The 17,990-nt window shown below is 45.0% G+C and overlaps 1 protein-coding gene across 1 annotated transcript in view; it reads left to right on the forward strand.

Annotated features, from left to right (window-relative positions):
* Positions 1–1,691: 1,691 nt before the first annotated feature.
* PDK3 (pyruvate dehydrogenase kinase 3) overlaps positions 1,692–17,990 on the forward strand; it is a 78,201-nt gene continuing 61,902 nt past the window's right edge. The window contains exon 1 of the mRNA XM_032329859.1: positions 1,692–2,016. Within this exon, the coding sequence (XP_032185750.1) occupies positions 1,911–2,016 (106 nt within the window). The 5' untranslated portion in view covers positions 1,692–1,910. The remainder of the gene's footprint in view (positions 2,017–17,990) is intronic.

Below are 17,990 nucleotides of genomic sequence, written 5' to 3' on the forward strand. Positions count from 1 at the left end.
AGCAGCTTAGGTTGGGGGAACCTTCCTTTTTCCTGACTACCACCACTATCACCAAGTACACTCTAACGTCCGAGTCGCACCTGCAAAAGTCACTGGAAGAATCACAGGCTACAGGTCTTCCTTTTGTCTGCCCATCTGCACTAATAGGATTGCTTAGCTCTGCTGGCAAAACACCCAGCTAAAGAGGTTGTCAGTACATCTCTTTTAGGTTTTGGTTTGAATGGAGAGGACGTGGTAACGTATGTATCAAACCACCACCATGATGACCAAGATGTATTTGAAAATCTAGAAGTGTAGGCACACCACTGGATGCATTTGAGTGTATGTATTACTTTTCTTCAAATTCAGAATAAAGATACAACTCGTAAGCAAAGAATTGGGTGCACAAATACCCAGTGAAAGCACAAAAGTTTAATAGCTACACACTGATAATTTTATTCAGTGAGAAAATCAGCCTAATCCGATCACAAGAGTGGTCTCCAGTTACATTTTTACCTTTCCTTAGAGAACATTCCACTTTTCCTTTTACTTGATGTTTATATGTTGCCAAAAATAAAGCAAGTTTTTGTGAAAATGGTTGAAGTCAGCAGTACTTCCTCCACCCCCATTAGGAAATCATGATTTCATATACTGAGCCCTGAGTTCAAGGTCACTGGTATGCAGAGAAAAAATACTAAACACCTAGTGCAAGCATAGACTCCTATCCAAATGTTGTGGTGCTGGAGGTTGGTGAAGCATTAAAGAGTCAGGGAGCTGTCCTATGGTGGTCGTGGTGGTGATGGTGAGTGAGGGGTATGAAAGATAATGCCAATGACCTTTAATTTGATCCTTTCCGATGGTAGTGGTGGTATGAAACAGCCAGTTGGTGTGAGAGGGAGTATGGGGGTGGGGGGCCCGAAACCCAGTGTCAGTGATGTTAGAATTGATACTGTCCAACGGTGGTTGTGGTGGCATGAAACAGAGGCAATGACTTAATCTTGTCCAAAGATGGTGGCTTCAGGTGGGAAGATGGTGGGGGAGGGTTGTTGGGAACGAGGCTGCGAAACAGAGTGAGTGACCTAACATTCCTGCCCAAAGGTATTCAAAAGGGTGAGGGCTTAAGGGTGGGGAGGTGGAGGTGGGGCTGGGGGTGGAGGCGGTACCGTGGGCCACGTAACAGAGTCAACAGTGACGTGACAATTAAGTCTGTTCAGCGGGTGGGAGGCAGGTGTGAAACATAACCACATTTAATTCTACCCAAGGTGGTCGTGTGGTGGCACGCATGAAACGGCCACTATAGTTAAGCGGTAAAAGGGACGTGAAAACCAAAGTATCAAGATGTAATAAGATCCTGAAGGGCGGTAGCCAGCCCATCCAGGGAAGGCCTCCCGGAAGAGGTGCCTCCCGTTGAGCGGCGCCTTAAACAAGGCGCAGGGAGGGATTCCGGGCGTGCACTTCGGACCTCCTCGTGGTCCGACGGCACCTTCGCTACCGTTGGGCCAAGAAGGACTTAGCCGGGGGGAGCGGTACGCAGGGCTGCTGCAGTTGCCGGGAGGGGCTCAGGCCCAGGAGCAGACGAGGGAGGCGCCGGCATCTGCGCGAACTCAAGCAAAAGAAAGCGAGGGCGGCGGCGGCGAATCAGCGGCCGGCGCGTGCGGCCGCGCGCCCCCCGTATCCCCCGCGCCCTCCGTGCGCCGCGTACGTGCGGCGACCGGCTCCGCCCCCGTAGGCGGGGCCTGGGGAAGCCGCGGGCGGCCGGCCGCGGCCCGGGAGCTGCGGCTGCTGTTGCGGCGGCTGCACCCGCGGCGCCAAGGCCGAGGGGGAGGCCGGGGTGCTAGCTCGGCTGACGTGCGGGATCCGCGTGGCTCGGCTGCAACGGCTCGTGCGGCTGCCTGAGCGTCTCGGCTGGTGTGTGCGCAGCCTCGGCGAGGATGCGGCTTTTCCGGTGGCTGCTGAAGCAGCCGGTGCCTAAGCAGATCGAACGCTACTCGCGTTTCTCGCCATCGCCACTCTCCATCAAGCAGTTCCTAGACTTCGGTGAGTGCGGGACCGCGGGCCCCCGCGGTCGGTACGGTCCCCACAGCCCCGGGACGCGGGGCCGCTGCCTTCCGGGGCCGCCGCCGCCGCCGCGGGTCTCCGTAGCTCGGGGCAAAGTCCGTGGGAACCGCAGGCGGGGCTCCATGATGCCCGGGGACTCTCCCGGGGACTCGAATTTCGGGAAGCAGAGGGGGCAGGGCCTGGCATCCGCACACCGGCTGGGGCTTTACCTGGAAACACGGAAACCGCGTCCGAGGACCCTCATCCGGGCGGCACGCCCCAGACCTGCTTCGGTAGCTTCAAATCTACTTGACACAGACCTCACCGTCCTTAAAACTTAGTAGCGGAATGTGGGTGTAGCTTTTTAATGTTTTTATTTGTAGATTCTTTTGTTGTTGTTGTTGTGTTTAGAAACACCTTGAGGTCGAATAAATTACGCAGTGGCATTTTGTTCTTTTTTTGCCCTAAGGTGCTCCCGTGTGCCTGGAGCGGAAGGACTCGAACTGTTGTCCTTTTCGTGTAATGTTAAAGCAGTTAGAGGCCTGGACTACAAACGCCTTAGATGCTGGGGAGGAAAGAACGCGTGGGTTCCTAGCGTCAGAGCAGGTTCTCATACACCCCCGGTCTCGGGGCCAGCACCTTTAGTCTCGCCTCCCCTTTTGTGTCCCACCACCTTCTCCCCGGTCCAGTGGGCTGATGGGCAGCTGACCCGGATTGAGGTGGAAGCGCGGAAGACCCGGCCCTCCCCTTCCCCGAGAGGCCTAGCTGACATGGAAATAGATTCCACCACCTTCTGCTCACGGGATCCTGTTTCCCCAGAGCGGCACCTTTTCAGCCACCGAGCGAATACTTAGAGTTGCTGAAGGCGAGGGAGCTGGTTGTGAACCACCTGACAGTGAAAGCCAAGTGCGCACCCAGGTATCCTACTGGAGTTGAGCATCCTTGAAGGGGAATCCAATGGAGCAGCAGAGATGTTCTAAGCTCTCAAGGGAACCTAATGGGAGTCCCTTCCTGTAATGAATTTTATGTAAATGTAAAGGGATGGTATCCGCTGGGAATAAAAACTAAAAGTGCAGAGGAGGTAGGACACTCCAGGAAGATCAGAGATGCAAAATGTGATGTTGTCTATACTGACGCAGTGGGGTTAGGAAGAGAGGACTAGGTTACAGTGGAGACCAAATTAAATTTTAAGAACCCGCTTTGCTGGGGAGTGTTGAGGAGAGTCAGAATTCAGTGAGATGTTGATCTTTGCATCTGAAACTGCACTCCTGGAAGCTTTTCAGTAGTTAACCATCTCTGGCCACTTTTGACATTTTATTTTATTTTAATTTTTTAAAGATTTTATTTATTTATTAGACAGATAGAGTCACAAGTAGTCAGAGAGGCAGGCAGAGAGAGAGGGGGAAGCAGGCTCCCTGAGAAGCAGAGAGCCCGATGCTGGGCTCGGGGCTCCATCCCAGGACCCTGGGATCATGACCTGAGCCGAAGGCAGAGGCCTTAACCCACTGAGCCACCCAGGTGCCCCCACTTTTGACATTTTAGAGGTTTGAAGCAGCTCCTGACTTCAGGGTTTAGAAAGAAAATGTCACCGTTGCTGTAAATAGCATGTTTTCCATCTCCAATTTATGGTTTAGAGAAGACTCTGAAGGTATCAGCTTCATGACCTAACCAAGTTAGGTTAATTCACAGTAAAAGGAGCAAAAGGAATCCAGAAATTCCTAATTTCTTCCACCCTCAAAATTGACATGATAGCTCTGCTAGCTTGACGAAATTTCAGTTGATTTAGGTCTACAGCAAGCTAGTATCTACCCATGTTAATAGGTGTCTTGGCAAGAATGTTACTTGAGTAGGAAAACCACAGTGGGAGATAGTGTTATCATGGAAAACCCATGGGACCACTATCTGGAAATAAGTGTTCTAATTTTTGCTCTGCCACTAACTCAAGAGTGTGGCCTTGCCTGAGTGAACCTCACTGGGGTTCATTTTCCTCATTAAAAACAACGTGTAGATCAGGTAATCTCTAAAACACGGCTCCTGAACTGTGTGATTGTAGTTTCAAAGGAAAAGGGATGAACTTCTGAAAAAAAAATTACCAAATCTCCTAATAGTATTTCCCATAAAAGGCTTCTGACCTATTTTGGGAGAGGTGGAGGGATATACTAATCTAGGATAATGGAAGAAGCCTAATAATTGAAGTTTTTTCCCTTATAAGGAAGCACACAGAAGAGCTATATATAACTGTAGTGGAATTTGCTAGAAACTACAAGCCTAGTTTGTAATATCCAGAGACAGGTGGTGGGCAGCCTGTGTTTAATGACAACAACTAGAAGAAGAGTGTTGTCACACATCTTGACTTCTACCTTTCTTTTAGTTCTTCTAGCTCTTGATAGCTCTTTTGTGGAAGGCAGTGTAGGAGTTTGAGAATTTAGAATGGATGTGGGGATGTTTTTAAGGTGAGACAACAACCTTCATGGTTGTTGAAAATGGCAGATGAAGGCCACCTCAAATGCTTAAAGGACCAGCTGGGGAGCGGCAGATGACCACGTGAAGCCAGCCAGGTGTGGACCGTGGCAGACTGCAGAAGGTATGTGCTGGCTCAGAAGGGGCAGGTGAGCTGCAACAATTCAGTATATTTGAAAAGACCTGAGGCTCAAACAAAGTGGACATGTGGACCACATTGACCTCTATCTAGGCTGCCACTTGGTGACCTTTCAGATTTTCTCCCTCACTGTCTTACAAACAGGACATAAATTTTTGACTGACCATAGTTTTGGACAGGGACGAAAGAAAGCATGTACGTGGAATTCGTTGTCTCAGTATTCTTTATAAGAATGTTAACAAATAAACTGTAGTTTCTATTGCCACTGAAATAGCTTTATTATACTAATCTATCCAACACTAGTAAAATAAGAAGATTATCTTCCTGTTTAAGTGAGGATGAAAACTGGTTGTTACTTCAGAAGCAGTGATTTTATTTTAAAGAAGGGTTTCTCATTCTCAACACTCTTGACATTTGGGGACAGGTCATGGTTGGGGGTGTGTCCTGAGCACCGTTGGAGGTTTACTAAGGCAGCATCACTGGCCTCTACCCACTAGATGCCAGTACCTACGAGACGGCACAACCCAGTGTCCCCAGACAGCCCCATGTCCTCTGGGGGGGTGGGCAAAGCCAGGCTTTGTGGAAGACCACTGCTGTAAAGCATTTAGATCCGTGGTTTTCATGCCTGGGTCCCATCCCCCAAACTTACGTAGATGGTCTGGGGGTGGGGTGTAGGGCACTGGTATTTTTAGAAGATTCCCAGGTTGTTCTTAAGCATAACCAGCATTGAAAACCACTAATTAGATGATCTTCTGCTCTAGAGTACTGTTGCCCTTTCCTATATTTGCCATATTTTACTGTGCCCTTTAAAATAATAAGAGTTTCTTGAACTCAATCTTTGCTTGAAGTAAGGCCTTCCACCCAGTTAGCAATTGTAGCAGGAGTAGCAAGTGTTCTTACTGGATTAGGAGTTCATTCTAAAGGGTGGGTTTTTTTTTTTTTAAATGAGATTTTCTTTTCGGTTTGAGATGGGAGTTACATGGTTTCAAATTCCAAAAGTGCCAAAGGACACAGAAATGTCACCTTCCTACTTTTGTCCGCTAGCCTCCCCATTTTTTTGTGTGTGTGTAAATGGCAGCTTGTTACAGTTCTGTCCATATCTTGCTTTTTAAAATTTATACCTTAGGGAGATTTCTATATCTGTATCTACAGTACTTCCTTTTCCTTGTTTAGGGCTTCTGAGAGTTTGTTTATATGACTGTTCTATAACTCATCAGCCAACTCCCTCTTTATGGCTAGTAGGTTGTTTCTCGTCTTCGCCGTGGCAAGCAGTGTTAGCATGAATTGTCCCATACGTGCCTCATTCTGTGTCTGTATGACTGTATATACAGGACATATTCCTGAACGTGGGATTACTACCTCAGAGGTGTGTACATTTGAAACTTTCATAAACATTGTCAGATTGCTTTCCCTAGAGGTTGCCTGTTTATCCTCTCCCTAGAAGTTTCCAAGAGTGCCTGTTTTCCTGTGCTCTTAGCAAATTGTCGGCAAACTTCTGATAAGTAAAAAGTGTTATCTAGTTAGAATTTTTTCTCCTTGAGTAAATGATTTTCTATTTTGGTTTATTATTATGGAAACTTTTGACCCTTAAAGAACTAGCAAGAAATCAGGTGTTGAACGCTTGGGTTCATTGTCTGAATATCCACATGCTGTTTGTCTTTAGATCTTGTGTGTATGTGCCATCTCTCAGATTTTCTTGTCAGGTGCCGTTGCTTGTTTCAGAAGACTTCTTTTTTTCTATATTATCACCAGTTTATCTTCCAAATACTCTTCTTTAGAGGTTTGGTAGTGGGGTGCCTGGGTGGCTCAGTTGGTTGACAGTCAGATTCTCGCTTTTGGCTCAAGTCACAGTCCCTGGGCTGAGATCGATCCCCACCTCAGGCTGTGGCCCTGGGCATGGAACCTGCTTAAGATTTTCTCCCTCCCTCTCCTCCCCCTTACAAGTTTTAAATAAATAAATAAATAATAAAGTCTTTACAAAAAAAGAGTTGGTAGACTCTCCCTGTACCTTTGAAACCTAGTACGTCTGGGGACTGTTGCTGTTTGACAACTCTCTGTATTCTGTGGTATTGAGCTGTATACATTTTCTGTTTCTTCTGGAGTATATTTTGTTGTATTTCTTTAGAAAAGTATCCTAGTCATTGAAGTCAATGCTTCCCATTGAAGTCTCTTCATTTTCTCTGTGGCTTTTCCTCTTTTTTGTATTTGTTCTCTCCTCCCCTTTCTTGATTAGATTATAGGGCAGTTTATGATTGGATTCCTTTATTCGCTTTATGAGTTTTGTTTTCTAGTTCATCAGTGTCCACTTTGACTTTGTTAATTCCCTCCGACCTCCTCAATCTCCTCACGTTTGTTATTCTTTTCCTTCTGAGTTGGACACTTGGTTTCTTTTCTCTGTGCTCTTTGAGTCCGCAAGGCTTCAGTTACCCCCTCACGGCTTGAGCCGCTGACCTGTCAGTGTCTGGTCCTTGCTCCTGCCAGCTCTCCTGCATCTTCAGACTTCATTTCTTCCGTTAACTAGGTGTTGTTGGAGTTTTTACATTTTCAGGGCAGGCACATCCTACATTTTAATTTTTTTTATGTCTAGTTTTGTTGCATTGTGATCCCAGAATGTTATCTGGATGACAAGTTAAAGAACTTGCAGATGTTTACTTTGTAGCCCAATCAATATATGGTCATTTCCTGTGACTGTTCCCTTGGGCATCAAAAAGAAGATGATGTTTTCGTCTCAAGTCACAGAATTTGATATACCAGATACACCATATTAATTATGCTATTTGTTTCCTATACCTTTACTTTTATTTTTAATCTACTTGACCCATCATGACCTGAGAGAAGTTCAAGTCTCCTAATAGGATTCTCTTTCTCTGTATCTCTCTGACGGTATTTCCTTCATACCTGTTGGCTGCTGAAACATTCTTAACTGTCATGTCCTCACTGTGAGATGTACCCTTTAGCGATACAGAGTGCTGCCCTCTTGCTGGATTATTGCTTTTGAGCCTGGATTCAACCTTATTTGACATTGAGATTGACATCTTTATTTTCGTCTTGTTTAGATTTTCTGGTGGACCATTGCTGTTTTCTTTTGGGTTTTTTCCCCTCAGTCTTTCTGAATTACTTGCCTTAATTATCATCTTGAAATGTAGTGTAAAGTTGGGTTTTGCTTTGTGAATCAAACTTTCTCTTTTGTGTGGCTAAGTTTAACCAAGTACATAATGTATTTGTTGATATGAAAGATCTGTTATCTATAGTGATAGACATCTATAATTTTCTCCTACTTTCTATTTTTTTTAAAGATTTTTATTTATTTATTTGACAGAGAGAGCACAAGTAGGCCTAGAGGCAGGTGGGCAGGGAGCAGGCTCCCTGCCAAGCAGAGAGCCCAACAAGGGGCTCAATCTCAGGACTCCGAGATCAACCTGAGCTGAAGGCAAAGGCTTAACCCACTGAGCCACCCAGGCACCCCTCTCTTGCTTTCTGTTTTTAATGCCTTTATTTTTCTACTGTATTCCATATCTCATTTGCTTTGTTTCATTATAGTTTTTTTTTTAAACAATTAGGTTTGAATTTTTGGTTCCTGTGATTATCTTAGGCCTTCTTTGTCCAGTAAGGTCACCACTAGCCGCTTAACCCTCTTTAGCCCTTGAAATGTGGCTAGTGTGACTGAAAAACTGAACTGATTTAGATTTAAATTTAAAGCTGATACTTGATTCAGTTGATTGGCAAACTTCTGTGTTTAGAGCAGTTTGGATATGTGACTCTCCCTTAACTGTAAATTTGATGAAATCTAATTATAGGTCAGTTACTTCTGATAGAAATTTAGGTTTTGAATTGAGTTGTGCACAGTGGCTTTCAAAGACTTAATATGAGAAATCTATTTTTATATTGATTCTTTGTAGACATGATAATATTTTGGATATGTTAGATTCAATGAAATGTCAAAACTTTCACCTGTTTCTTCTTGAGTTAATGTGGCTGCTAGGCAGTTTCAAATTACATGTGTCCCACATTATTTTTCAATTGGACTGAGGCTTCAGATAGTATATATAAATTCCTTACTGGGAGTAAGAGAAGTATCACATTTCCATGTTCAGAATAAACATTTACTTCATTTTTCAATATAACTTTTATGGTCTTTTCCTTGTGAACCTGTCACTCTCAGGATTTTTGTACTAATTTTTGTTCATTAAAGGGCAGTTCATGCTAATGGTGGCTCTTCATAAACTTTGTCTCAAGGGAGCTATCATACCAGCGCAAACAGAGACAAGTAAAAAGCTCTGTCTTGAAATTTCTTAGTTTATTTCTTCTCAGATTATTTCTCTTTATCCTGCTCAAGTGTATGGGCTTCCTCAAATCCAAAACACAGGATTGTTTTGAAAGGAAATGAATACACAGGGAAGAAATCCTAAAGAAATGACAAGGACTTTACTCAGCTATTTGTTTTTGTGTGTCAAACTACCAACAATAGACCAGAGACAGAGACAATTATCAACCATGAATGGGTGAGCAAATAAAATTGTCATTGTTTGTGGTGTCAAAGGAAAAGAAATGGTAGCTCCTTGTTATATTTGCAAAAATCTGAGTTCTGTCTTTCCATTAAGTAGCTGTTGAATGAAAACTTCTCTTGGTATAAGGGAAGGAGAACTTGGACTGTTGAGATGTAAATTAAAGTCAGAACCTGCTGAATTTTGAATGACTTGATAGGAAATGATTCGCATTTTCATATGGAGCTGCTCTTTATCTTTCAGTCTCTGGCCACTTCTGATTCCTTCTCTCATCACTTTGATTCCCTCCCTGCACACTTACTTCCCATTTGTTCTATTTCCCAGTTCCTTTGCTCTTGTCTTTTGCACAGCTGCACTGGTTTTAAAGGTGTTTGTGGCCGCCCTCCCTTTATTTTATTTTATTCAAAATTGTCTCTTCCCAGAGGGCAGCGCTCGCCCCTGCTTTGGAACCTCTCCCAGCTTCTTCAGCTGTTTGCTGTCTGCAGAGTGGGCGCTCCGTGACGGGTGATTCCTGGCTCCCTGTAAAGGTCATTAAACGCTACACACCTTAGTTGTTATATAAGTTTAAATTTCCATAATGTCCATGCATTTAAATATAGCATCTCCCAGATTAAACCACCGGAAGGCAGGTTGTCTGACAACTCTGCCCTTTTTTCACAGAAAAGATTCCTACCACCATCACACTCCTTGTGAACCCAGGAGCCTTTAGCCATCGGAAGGCAACAGTTTCCTTATTTTTACTGTTCTTGAGGTTTAAGGGCCCAGCCGCCTTCTATTTTCCTTTAGAAAGTATTTTAAGATAGAAATACCCACTGAAGGGACGCCTGGGTGGCTCAGTTGGTTAAGCAGCTGCCTTCGGCTCAGGTCATGATCCCAGCGTCCTGGGATCGAGTCCCGCATCGGGCTCCTTGCTCGGCAGGGAGCCTGCTTCTCCCTCTGCCTCTGCCTGACATTCTGTCTGCCTGTGCTCGCTCTCTCCCCCGGCCCTCTCTCTCTGATAAATAAATAAAATCTTAAAAAAAAAAAAGAAATACCCACTGAAAAGTTGACTTTGGTTTCAAATGACTGCTCTTCGAAAAGTCTTGGTTTTTAAGGTCATTTTTCTCCGCCGACCCTGATTACCACTGGGGAGAAGAGTGATTCTGTTTCCAGAGGAGATGAAAAGATTTTTTTTTTTTTTGAATTATCATGTTAGAAAAGAGGAAAAACAATTGCATTTTGTTCCCGAGTATGTTTACTTTGTACCTTAACAGATATTTACACGATACACCATTTCTCTAAGCAGGAGGGTTTTTCTACTGGGAGGAGTTGGCAAGAATTAGACTAACCTGTTGGGAGACAGAAGCCTACTATTGAGAATTAAAGGGCCATAGAGTGATTTCAGTTAGGGTAAAGATGTCTAACTTGACTTCATGCATCTTGATCAGTATTTAGCTTAAAGTCAGAATTGGCCCTTTGGGGCCTTCATGATCAGATAGGGTTGGATTTCAACGTAATCTGGCTCATCAGGCTCAGGGTGCTTCAGCTGTGGCTCTGGCTTGCCTGTCTTGCAGTTTTGTGTGGGAGTCTATAGTCTTTCTTTTTAAAGACTTTTTAAAAAATTTTTTTATTTATTCATTTGATGGAAAGAGATCACAAGTAGGCTGAGAGGCAGGCAGAGAGAGAGAGGAGGAAGCAGGCTCCCTGCTGAGCAGAGAGCCCGATATGGGGCTTGATCCCAGGACCCTGGGATCATGACCTGAGCTGAAGGCAGAGGCTTTAACCCACTGAGCCACCCAGGCGCCCCGGGGAGTCTGTAGTCTTGAAGAGGGGGAGACTTGGCCACACTTGCTGACCTCCCGATGGGTGGTGTCCTCCCACCTGAGCTTAGGAAATTCGCTAGGCTCTTGGCATGATTTGAGAAACCTTGGATTTCTTACCGGATGGAATCAGAAAATATCACTGCTTTTGCTTTTCCTTTTCCTTTCTGTCACATGGGCATTTAAGCACTTGACTTCCATGATAAACTGAAGTCAGAGTTGGGCACATACTTTTGTTTTAGGAATACCATAGTGGAAGATAGGTAGTCCAACTCTATAGCCCGAGAGCCAGCCCCTGTTTTGTTCTGTTTGTTAATTGGTAGACTTTATTTTGAATAGTTCTAGGTTCACCACAAAACTGAGCAGGAAATACAGGGAGCTAGCTCCCACATACAGCCTTCCTCACCACCAGCATCGTGCACCAGTGTGTTAACAGTCCGTGAGCCAACACTGGCTCAGCATCGTTACCCAGAGTCCATAGTTTACGTTAGGTATCCGCTCTGTGTTGCTTGCTCTGTGGGTTTTGGTGACACCTGTTTTTGTAAAGAAACTTTTGTTGGAACATGCCTGTTTATTACATACTGTCTGTGGCTTGAAGATCTGTGTCTCCCATTTGCTAGTGAGAGTGAATCTTGACTGTCTGGAGCATAGCTTGGAGTTAGGTAAGCCTTTTTCAGGGTATTGGTGGTTTCCCTATAGGGTATGTGCCCCTGAGTGGAATTACCATGTGGAGGGCAAAGTTCATGAAGTGTACTGGTTTCTCCACAGCCCTGCCGCAGTGAGGTTTCATGATTTTGATTGTATAGTGGGTAACACAGAAGCTAAACATTTTCCCTTTTTTTCCTGTGTGGGTTTATGCTATGCATTTTGTGTGTAAATTGTCCTTGACCATTTACTAACTAGAATCTGGAGTTTCAATCATTTGCATGAATTCCCTGTATCTCTTTGGCATAGTAACCTGTTGTGCTGTGCAAAATATTGTTTGCATCTGGGTCCCCTTTTTTGGTAAAGGAATTATCCAAGTATACAATTAAAGGCATTTGGAAAGAATATCACCATTAATTCTTCCATCCATTTTTTTTGTGATAGCCTTGGAGCTTTTGCCCATTTATTTATGTATGTTCATGCTGAATGTTGGTTTCCTTCTTATTTAGAGCACAGTCTGAGTTTTTATATACTCGGTCATTTACAGTGCTTTTATCATGGTCAGATTTAGCACCTGTAGCATTTTGCAGATTGTTCCTAAACCCCTCTGGAATTCCTTGCCCTTTCTGATGGGACTCTCGTAGCTAACTCACTTTTGCTCTGTTCTGTTGTCTAGTTGCATAACAACAGTTATTAAGACCTCAAATCTTTCTTTGTTGTTTCTGTTTTATCACATGCTAAGTTCACAGAGTAGTTTCTATTTGCGGATTCTAGTCAGTGAGACAACTTTATTGATTTTCACTAAATATATGTTAACTTTTGCCTTGTAATTTGTCTTGAAATTTGGTGACAGTAGTTCCTTATTTACTACCATAAATTTTTAGAAATTCTAGCTGTTCTTGCCCACCTATTCTTGGTAAATTAGTGAACTTACAGGAAAGTGTGCTAAGGGCACTGTGGGTGGCTCGCCTGGCGTTAATAGAAACTAACCCAACCCGGAAGCATTCAGCTAGCCCATTGCACTTCTGTGGGGGTGAGCCAGTCAGTTGACCTCCATACTTCCCCTGGGGACAGAGCTGGGTTTGGTGGAGAGCCCTGGTGGTATCCTTCATACCCCTCAAGGAGAAACCTAGTCCTGGTCAGTGTCTCATCTTCGCAGAGATGATACTTTCTGCCATAACGAATGGCACAAAAATCACAGTAAACTATTACATTTACAAAGGTCTATATTTATACTCCCTCTCATTGAATAGTTGGGGCTCTAACCAAATTGTAGATTATTTCCTGAAGCATCACACAAGCTGTCGTGATTTTATTTTCATTCTGAGACTTGGTATGTGATTCCACTGGATCATTCGAGTTGTACCAGTCGAGCTTGCTTTCTTATTAGGGCATGGAGGTCAGTATATAATAGTTTCACTGTTGGGAATAAATTACTAAGTATCTCTAACATTTTCCTGGAGCAGAAAGTTAAATATTCCCCAGTGTCTCCTTGGCCAGAAAACAGTAGTGTCCTTTGAGATTGGTAACATACCTATCTTTTCCCAACAAATTGTTAGGTTTTCACAGACCAGAGCATACTCCAGGTTTTATCTGAACCTTTCCTTGGCTCTGTTCTAGTAAAGTACAATGTTTCCTTAAACTTGGTAGCAGAAATTCCATGTATAAATTTGGCTAATTCCTCTGCTTCCCATGTTAAATAGAAAGCAAATGGTAATCAGCATTGTGTTCTTCCTATACTGGTCAGGTAATGAGCTCAAGTGGGCACTTTCTTTCTGATCATCCCTTTAGCTACCTGATCGCGGTGAGTGTCCCTGTCTCTAGAAACGGCCTTTTGTATAGAGGAAGACCACTTCTTTGGTTAGCCTTTTTCCCAGATTCTCTGCCATGGCCTCTCAGGCCTACATTCTACTATTCCTGCTTCTGTAACCTCGGCTTGGCTTCAGTAGCTGTTCAAGGAGGAAATGAAAATGGACTCTTTGGAAACTGAAAAACGACGAGTAGATTCAGCTAGCATTTTCAGAGTACTTACCAACACTGGTGTAAAATACAGTATCGTAGACTTCTCACACCAGTGTGTGTGTTACAAATGGGGAAACTGAGGTTCAGGGCAGGCAAGAAAAGTGCCCACACATACAGTAGAGCCAGGGGACCCAGGACATGCTCATCTAACCGCCCCTCTGTAGTGAGGAAGTAGCCAAGGATCGGGCACAGTGTGGGAACAAAACACACCCCAGGGGAAGGAGCGCCAAGTGCCCTGTCGCCATTTGTCAAGGGTCACGGCATCCTGAAGGGCAGCCACTTCCTTTGTGAATGTGTTCAGCAGTCTTGATCTTTCCCATGTAGGATCATCTAGAAAAGGAGAAACAGGAGAGTTGGTAACGCTGAGAAGTCTCTTAAGACTTTGAGGACTTTCTTGGTCAGTTTCCTAAGAGGCTGAAACAAATCTCAAACATGAAAATAGAGATTAAAAATAGATGGGTAAATATCCCCTGTCGGAGCCTAAGGAGGTTTTTTGTTTTTTAAGATTTTATTTATTTATTTGACGGACAGAGATCACAAGTAGGCAGAGAGAGGCAGGCAGAGAGAGAGAGAGAGGCGGAAGCAGGCTCCGGGTGGAACAGAGAGTCCAAGGTGGGGCTCGAACCCAGGACCCTGGGGTCACGACCTGAGCCAAAGGCAGAGGCTTTAACCCACTGAGCCACCCAGGCGCCTCGCCTAAGGAGGTTTTGATTTGTTTTCGTTGGTTGAATTTTTTGTGAATCACATTAGTCAGTGGTCTTTAGTCCTGCTGCTGGTGAGAATAATCTAGAGTGGCATATGGTGGTGGTGGTGTGTGTGTGTGTGTCTGTACGCACGCATATATGCGCACATGCGTGCACACTCACCGTGCACACACCATGCACACTCATACGCATACGCATGCCTAAAACTAGTGACACCTGCCCCCACTGAGGCCCATTAAATCAGTCTCTGGAGGCAGGGGCTGTTGCAGTGTTGGTACAGTGGAGGTACCCAGGTGATTGTCATGTGTTAAGAACGACTGCATTAGGTCCAGTAGACTCTGCCTAAGCCTAAGGGCTGTGAACCAGGGAAGGGCATGTGTGAGATGCTAAAGGTTGACCCTTAAGTAGTTTAGGAGTCCATCAGGATTACTTGTACACCTGGATTTGGGGTGAAGTGGAAATTGAGAAGCTTTGGGAAATTGTCAAGGCATAGTCACTACCTTTGGGAAACTTATGGATAAATGAGAAGCAGGGGGAAATACATCGATTTATATGTGCTAGCCAGAATTGACGAACCCTGTGGCTTTGTGGCATGCTTTCCTGCTGTCTCTCCCTCTCCCTCGAAGGTTTGTGTAATAGGGGTGGTTTCTGGGAATGTGTGACGTTTACCCTCTTGTCCTGCATCCAGAGTGCCCTTGGAGGCTTTCTGGGTGGAGAACACAATTAGAAGAACACAGAGAAAAGTGTGTACTATTTTTCTTGATTTTTGGCTTCTTCCCTTGGCTGCCTTCTTGTTGCAGTGCTCTCTCCAGACTTGTTCCAGAATTGACATTAGGCAAGGTTGGTGTAGGATAAATAACTAGAGATACAACCCAAAATCTAACCCTCTCAGGTTCACCCAATGGGAGCTTGAGCTTAGAGATCATCTCTCCAACCTCCCCAATTTTGTATGTGGCAAAGTCAAAGTCCCAGGCAAGGAAATGCCTATCTGAATCACTGGCTGGATGTTGACTTGACACCTTCGCCACCTTTTCCAGGGTAACCCAGAAATTATTCTCTCTAGGAGGCAAAGGGAACTTACATTTGTGTACCATTCCCTGCCAAGCACAACAGCAGGCAGATGTGGCTGTAATTCTCCCCACATCCAGGTGCAGTCGATACTTGCATTTCCTGGATGGAGATGCCGAAGCTTAGATGATTTAAATATCTTGCCTAAGCAAAGTTAAGGGCAAGACCACACTTAAAATTCAAGTAGATGGAGTTTTTCTTTCTTTCTTTTTCTTTAGAAAGGGAGGGGGAGCCGTAGGGGAAGAGGAACAGGGAGAAAGAGAAATCTCTAGCAGACTCCACACCTAGCATGGGGCTGGACATGGGGCTCGATCTCATAACCCTGAGATCACCACCTGAGCCGAAATCAAGAGTCAGGCGTAGAACTGACTGGGCCACCCAGGTGCCCCTCAAGGGGATGGAGCTTTTAAGCCTGTGCTTTTTTCAGTTCAACGTCGTATACCATTTCGTTTAACATAATATGCCACTACCCCAGTGCACTTCTTTCCAGCGAGCATGGTCTCTGTTAGTAATGCGAAGGTTTTGTCTGAATTTGTTCTGCTAGATGATCCGGAAGTTGCGTACTCTACCGCTCCTCTAGTCTTACCTAACTCTCAGGCTGGTTGGTACCTGCTTCATTTACTTGCACTGAAACGGTTCTTATTCTGAGGCCCCCCCCCCCCTTGTTTACCTGCTTATCATCTCTGGGAATACGAACAGCAGTCTGTGTGGACTTGTACTCCAATCTTAATTTCTGGTGCCCCCCCCCCCCACAGTAGCACATGCAGGCAAATCCCTCAATCCCACTACATTGCAGTGTCTTTAGCTACAGAATAGAAATGAATAGTGTCTAATCCCAGGCTTGCCGTCCCGGTGAGATGGAGGACGTGTAGCACAGTGTGTGGCACATGGTCAGTGCTCGGTTGATGTTGGCTCTGCTTTTATTATGGGAAGCCAGTGACACAGCATTTCCTGGATGAAGTCAGCTTCCTGCTAAGAATAAAAGCTGCATAGGGAGCTCTTAACCTTGAATGTTAATTACCTTAAAGTTTGTTGGCTGAAGGTCCCAGCTCTAAAAACTGATCATTTTCCAAGAAACGTAGCACTTTCAGTTCATTTGTGCTTTTGAGTGCTCCTGGCTTCGGTCAGATCCTGTTGATTCGCTGTAACGGTCAGCTTAACATTTTGCTCTGGTTCACCTCGAAAATGAGTACACGGTGACCTTTACTTAAATGTTCCTGCTTCCGAGACAACAAGGCATCCTGTAATTTACCAGTCCACCGTTAGGACTAGATCCTAAAGCCCCTTCTGGAATTGGGCTGATAGGAGTCCCTGTGCTGGCTTTGGCTACAGTTGTCACTCACATGCTCTAGCAGGTCGAAGCTGTGTTTGTGATAATCAGTTCTGAACACGTCCACACCTCCCCCCACCCCCCCACCCCGACTCTCTGGCCTGACAGACTATACTGACAGTACTACCACTTTGTTACCACCTTCCTTCCTACCTTTGGCTCCTCCTCCCTTAACTTGAAGGATCTGATACCTTTGACCAAACATACAGAACAGAGCCTGCTATCTATAAGAGGAATTTACCATTACCAGCAAATACGACCTAGCATCCCTGAATTGTATTTGCTACAGTAAGTTCATATGGAAACTTAGTACTTTGATTTTCAGTTCTAATCAGGAAATGCGTATTAAATACCTGCGGTGTGTTGCATATTGTGCTGGTAGACTCTGCAGTGTCTGAGGCGTTCTGGGACCCACAGGACATGGAACTCAGTGGGTGGGGGGCGAGGCGGAGGAGTTGCCCAGGTAGAGGACACAGACTGTGGCCTCGCAGTGAAATCTGTTCGCACCTGGCTTGCAGAAGGGCAGGTTTCTCACTAATCTCTTCATGGACACATACCTACCTTCAAAGAGTAAATGGGATTCTAAAGAGAGAAGATCAGGGCGCCAGTGGGTGCTACTCACTCACTTTCCCTCAGTACAGAGGTAGAGGCCCCGCGGGGAGGGTCCAGTAACCCTCACCTGCCTTAATTAAGAACCCCATCATGATCACCCTGTATCCCTTTTTCCTACAAGAACAACAAAAATCAGGGCACCTGTGTGGTTCAGTCAGCTAAGAAGCGTCTGCCTTCAGCTTAGGTCATGATCCCAGGGTCCTGGGATGGAGCCTGACGTCCCTGGGATCCTGCTTCTTTCTCCCTCTCTACCATCCCCTTCCCCGCCCCGTTTGTGCTCTTGTGTGTGCGCGCTCACTCTCTTGTTGTTGTTATTTTTCTTTTTTTAAAGATTTTATTTATTTATTTGACTGAGGGAGAGAGTCCAAACAGGGGGAGCAATAGAGGGAGAGGGAGAGACAGACTATCCGCTGAGCAGGGAGCCTGATGATGCACGGCTCGATCCCAGGAGCCCCGGGATCATGACCTGAGCTGAAGGCAGACGCTTCTTAGCTGACTGAACCACACAGGTGCCTTCTCTTCTTCTGCTGAATGAATAAATAAAATCCTTAAAAAGAACAGCAGAAGTCATTACATGACCATGAGCTTCCCACCTCCACTACATATGGTGGCACATTCTGTATGAGATTTTGATATTCTTTGTAGAAAAATCAAATGGCTCTAGTTATTAGAAGACCTTTTTTTAAAAAA

This window comes from Mustela erminea, chromosome X (genome assembly GCF_009829155.1).
Source record: "Mustela erminea isolate mMusErm1 chromosome X, mMusErm1.Pri, whole genome shotgun sequence".
Taxonomy (NCBI): Eukaryota; Metazoa; Chordata; class Mammalia; order Carnivora; family Mustelidae; genus Mustela; species Mustela erminea.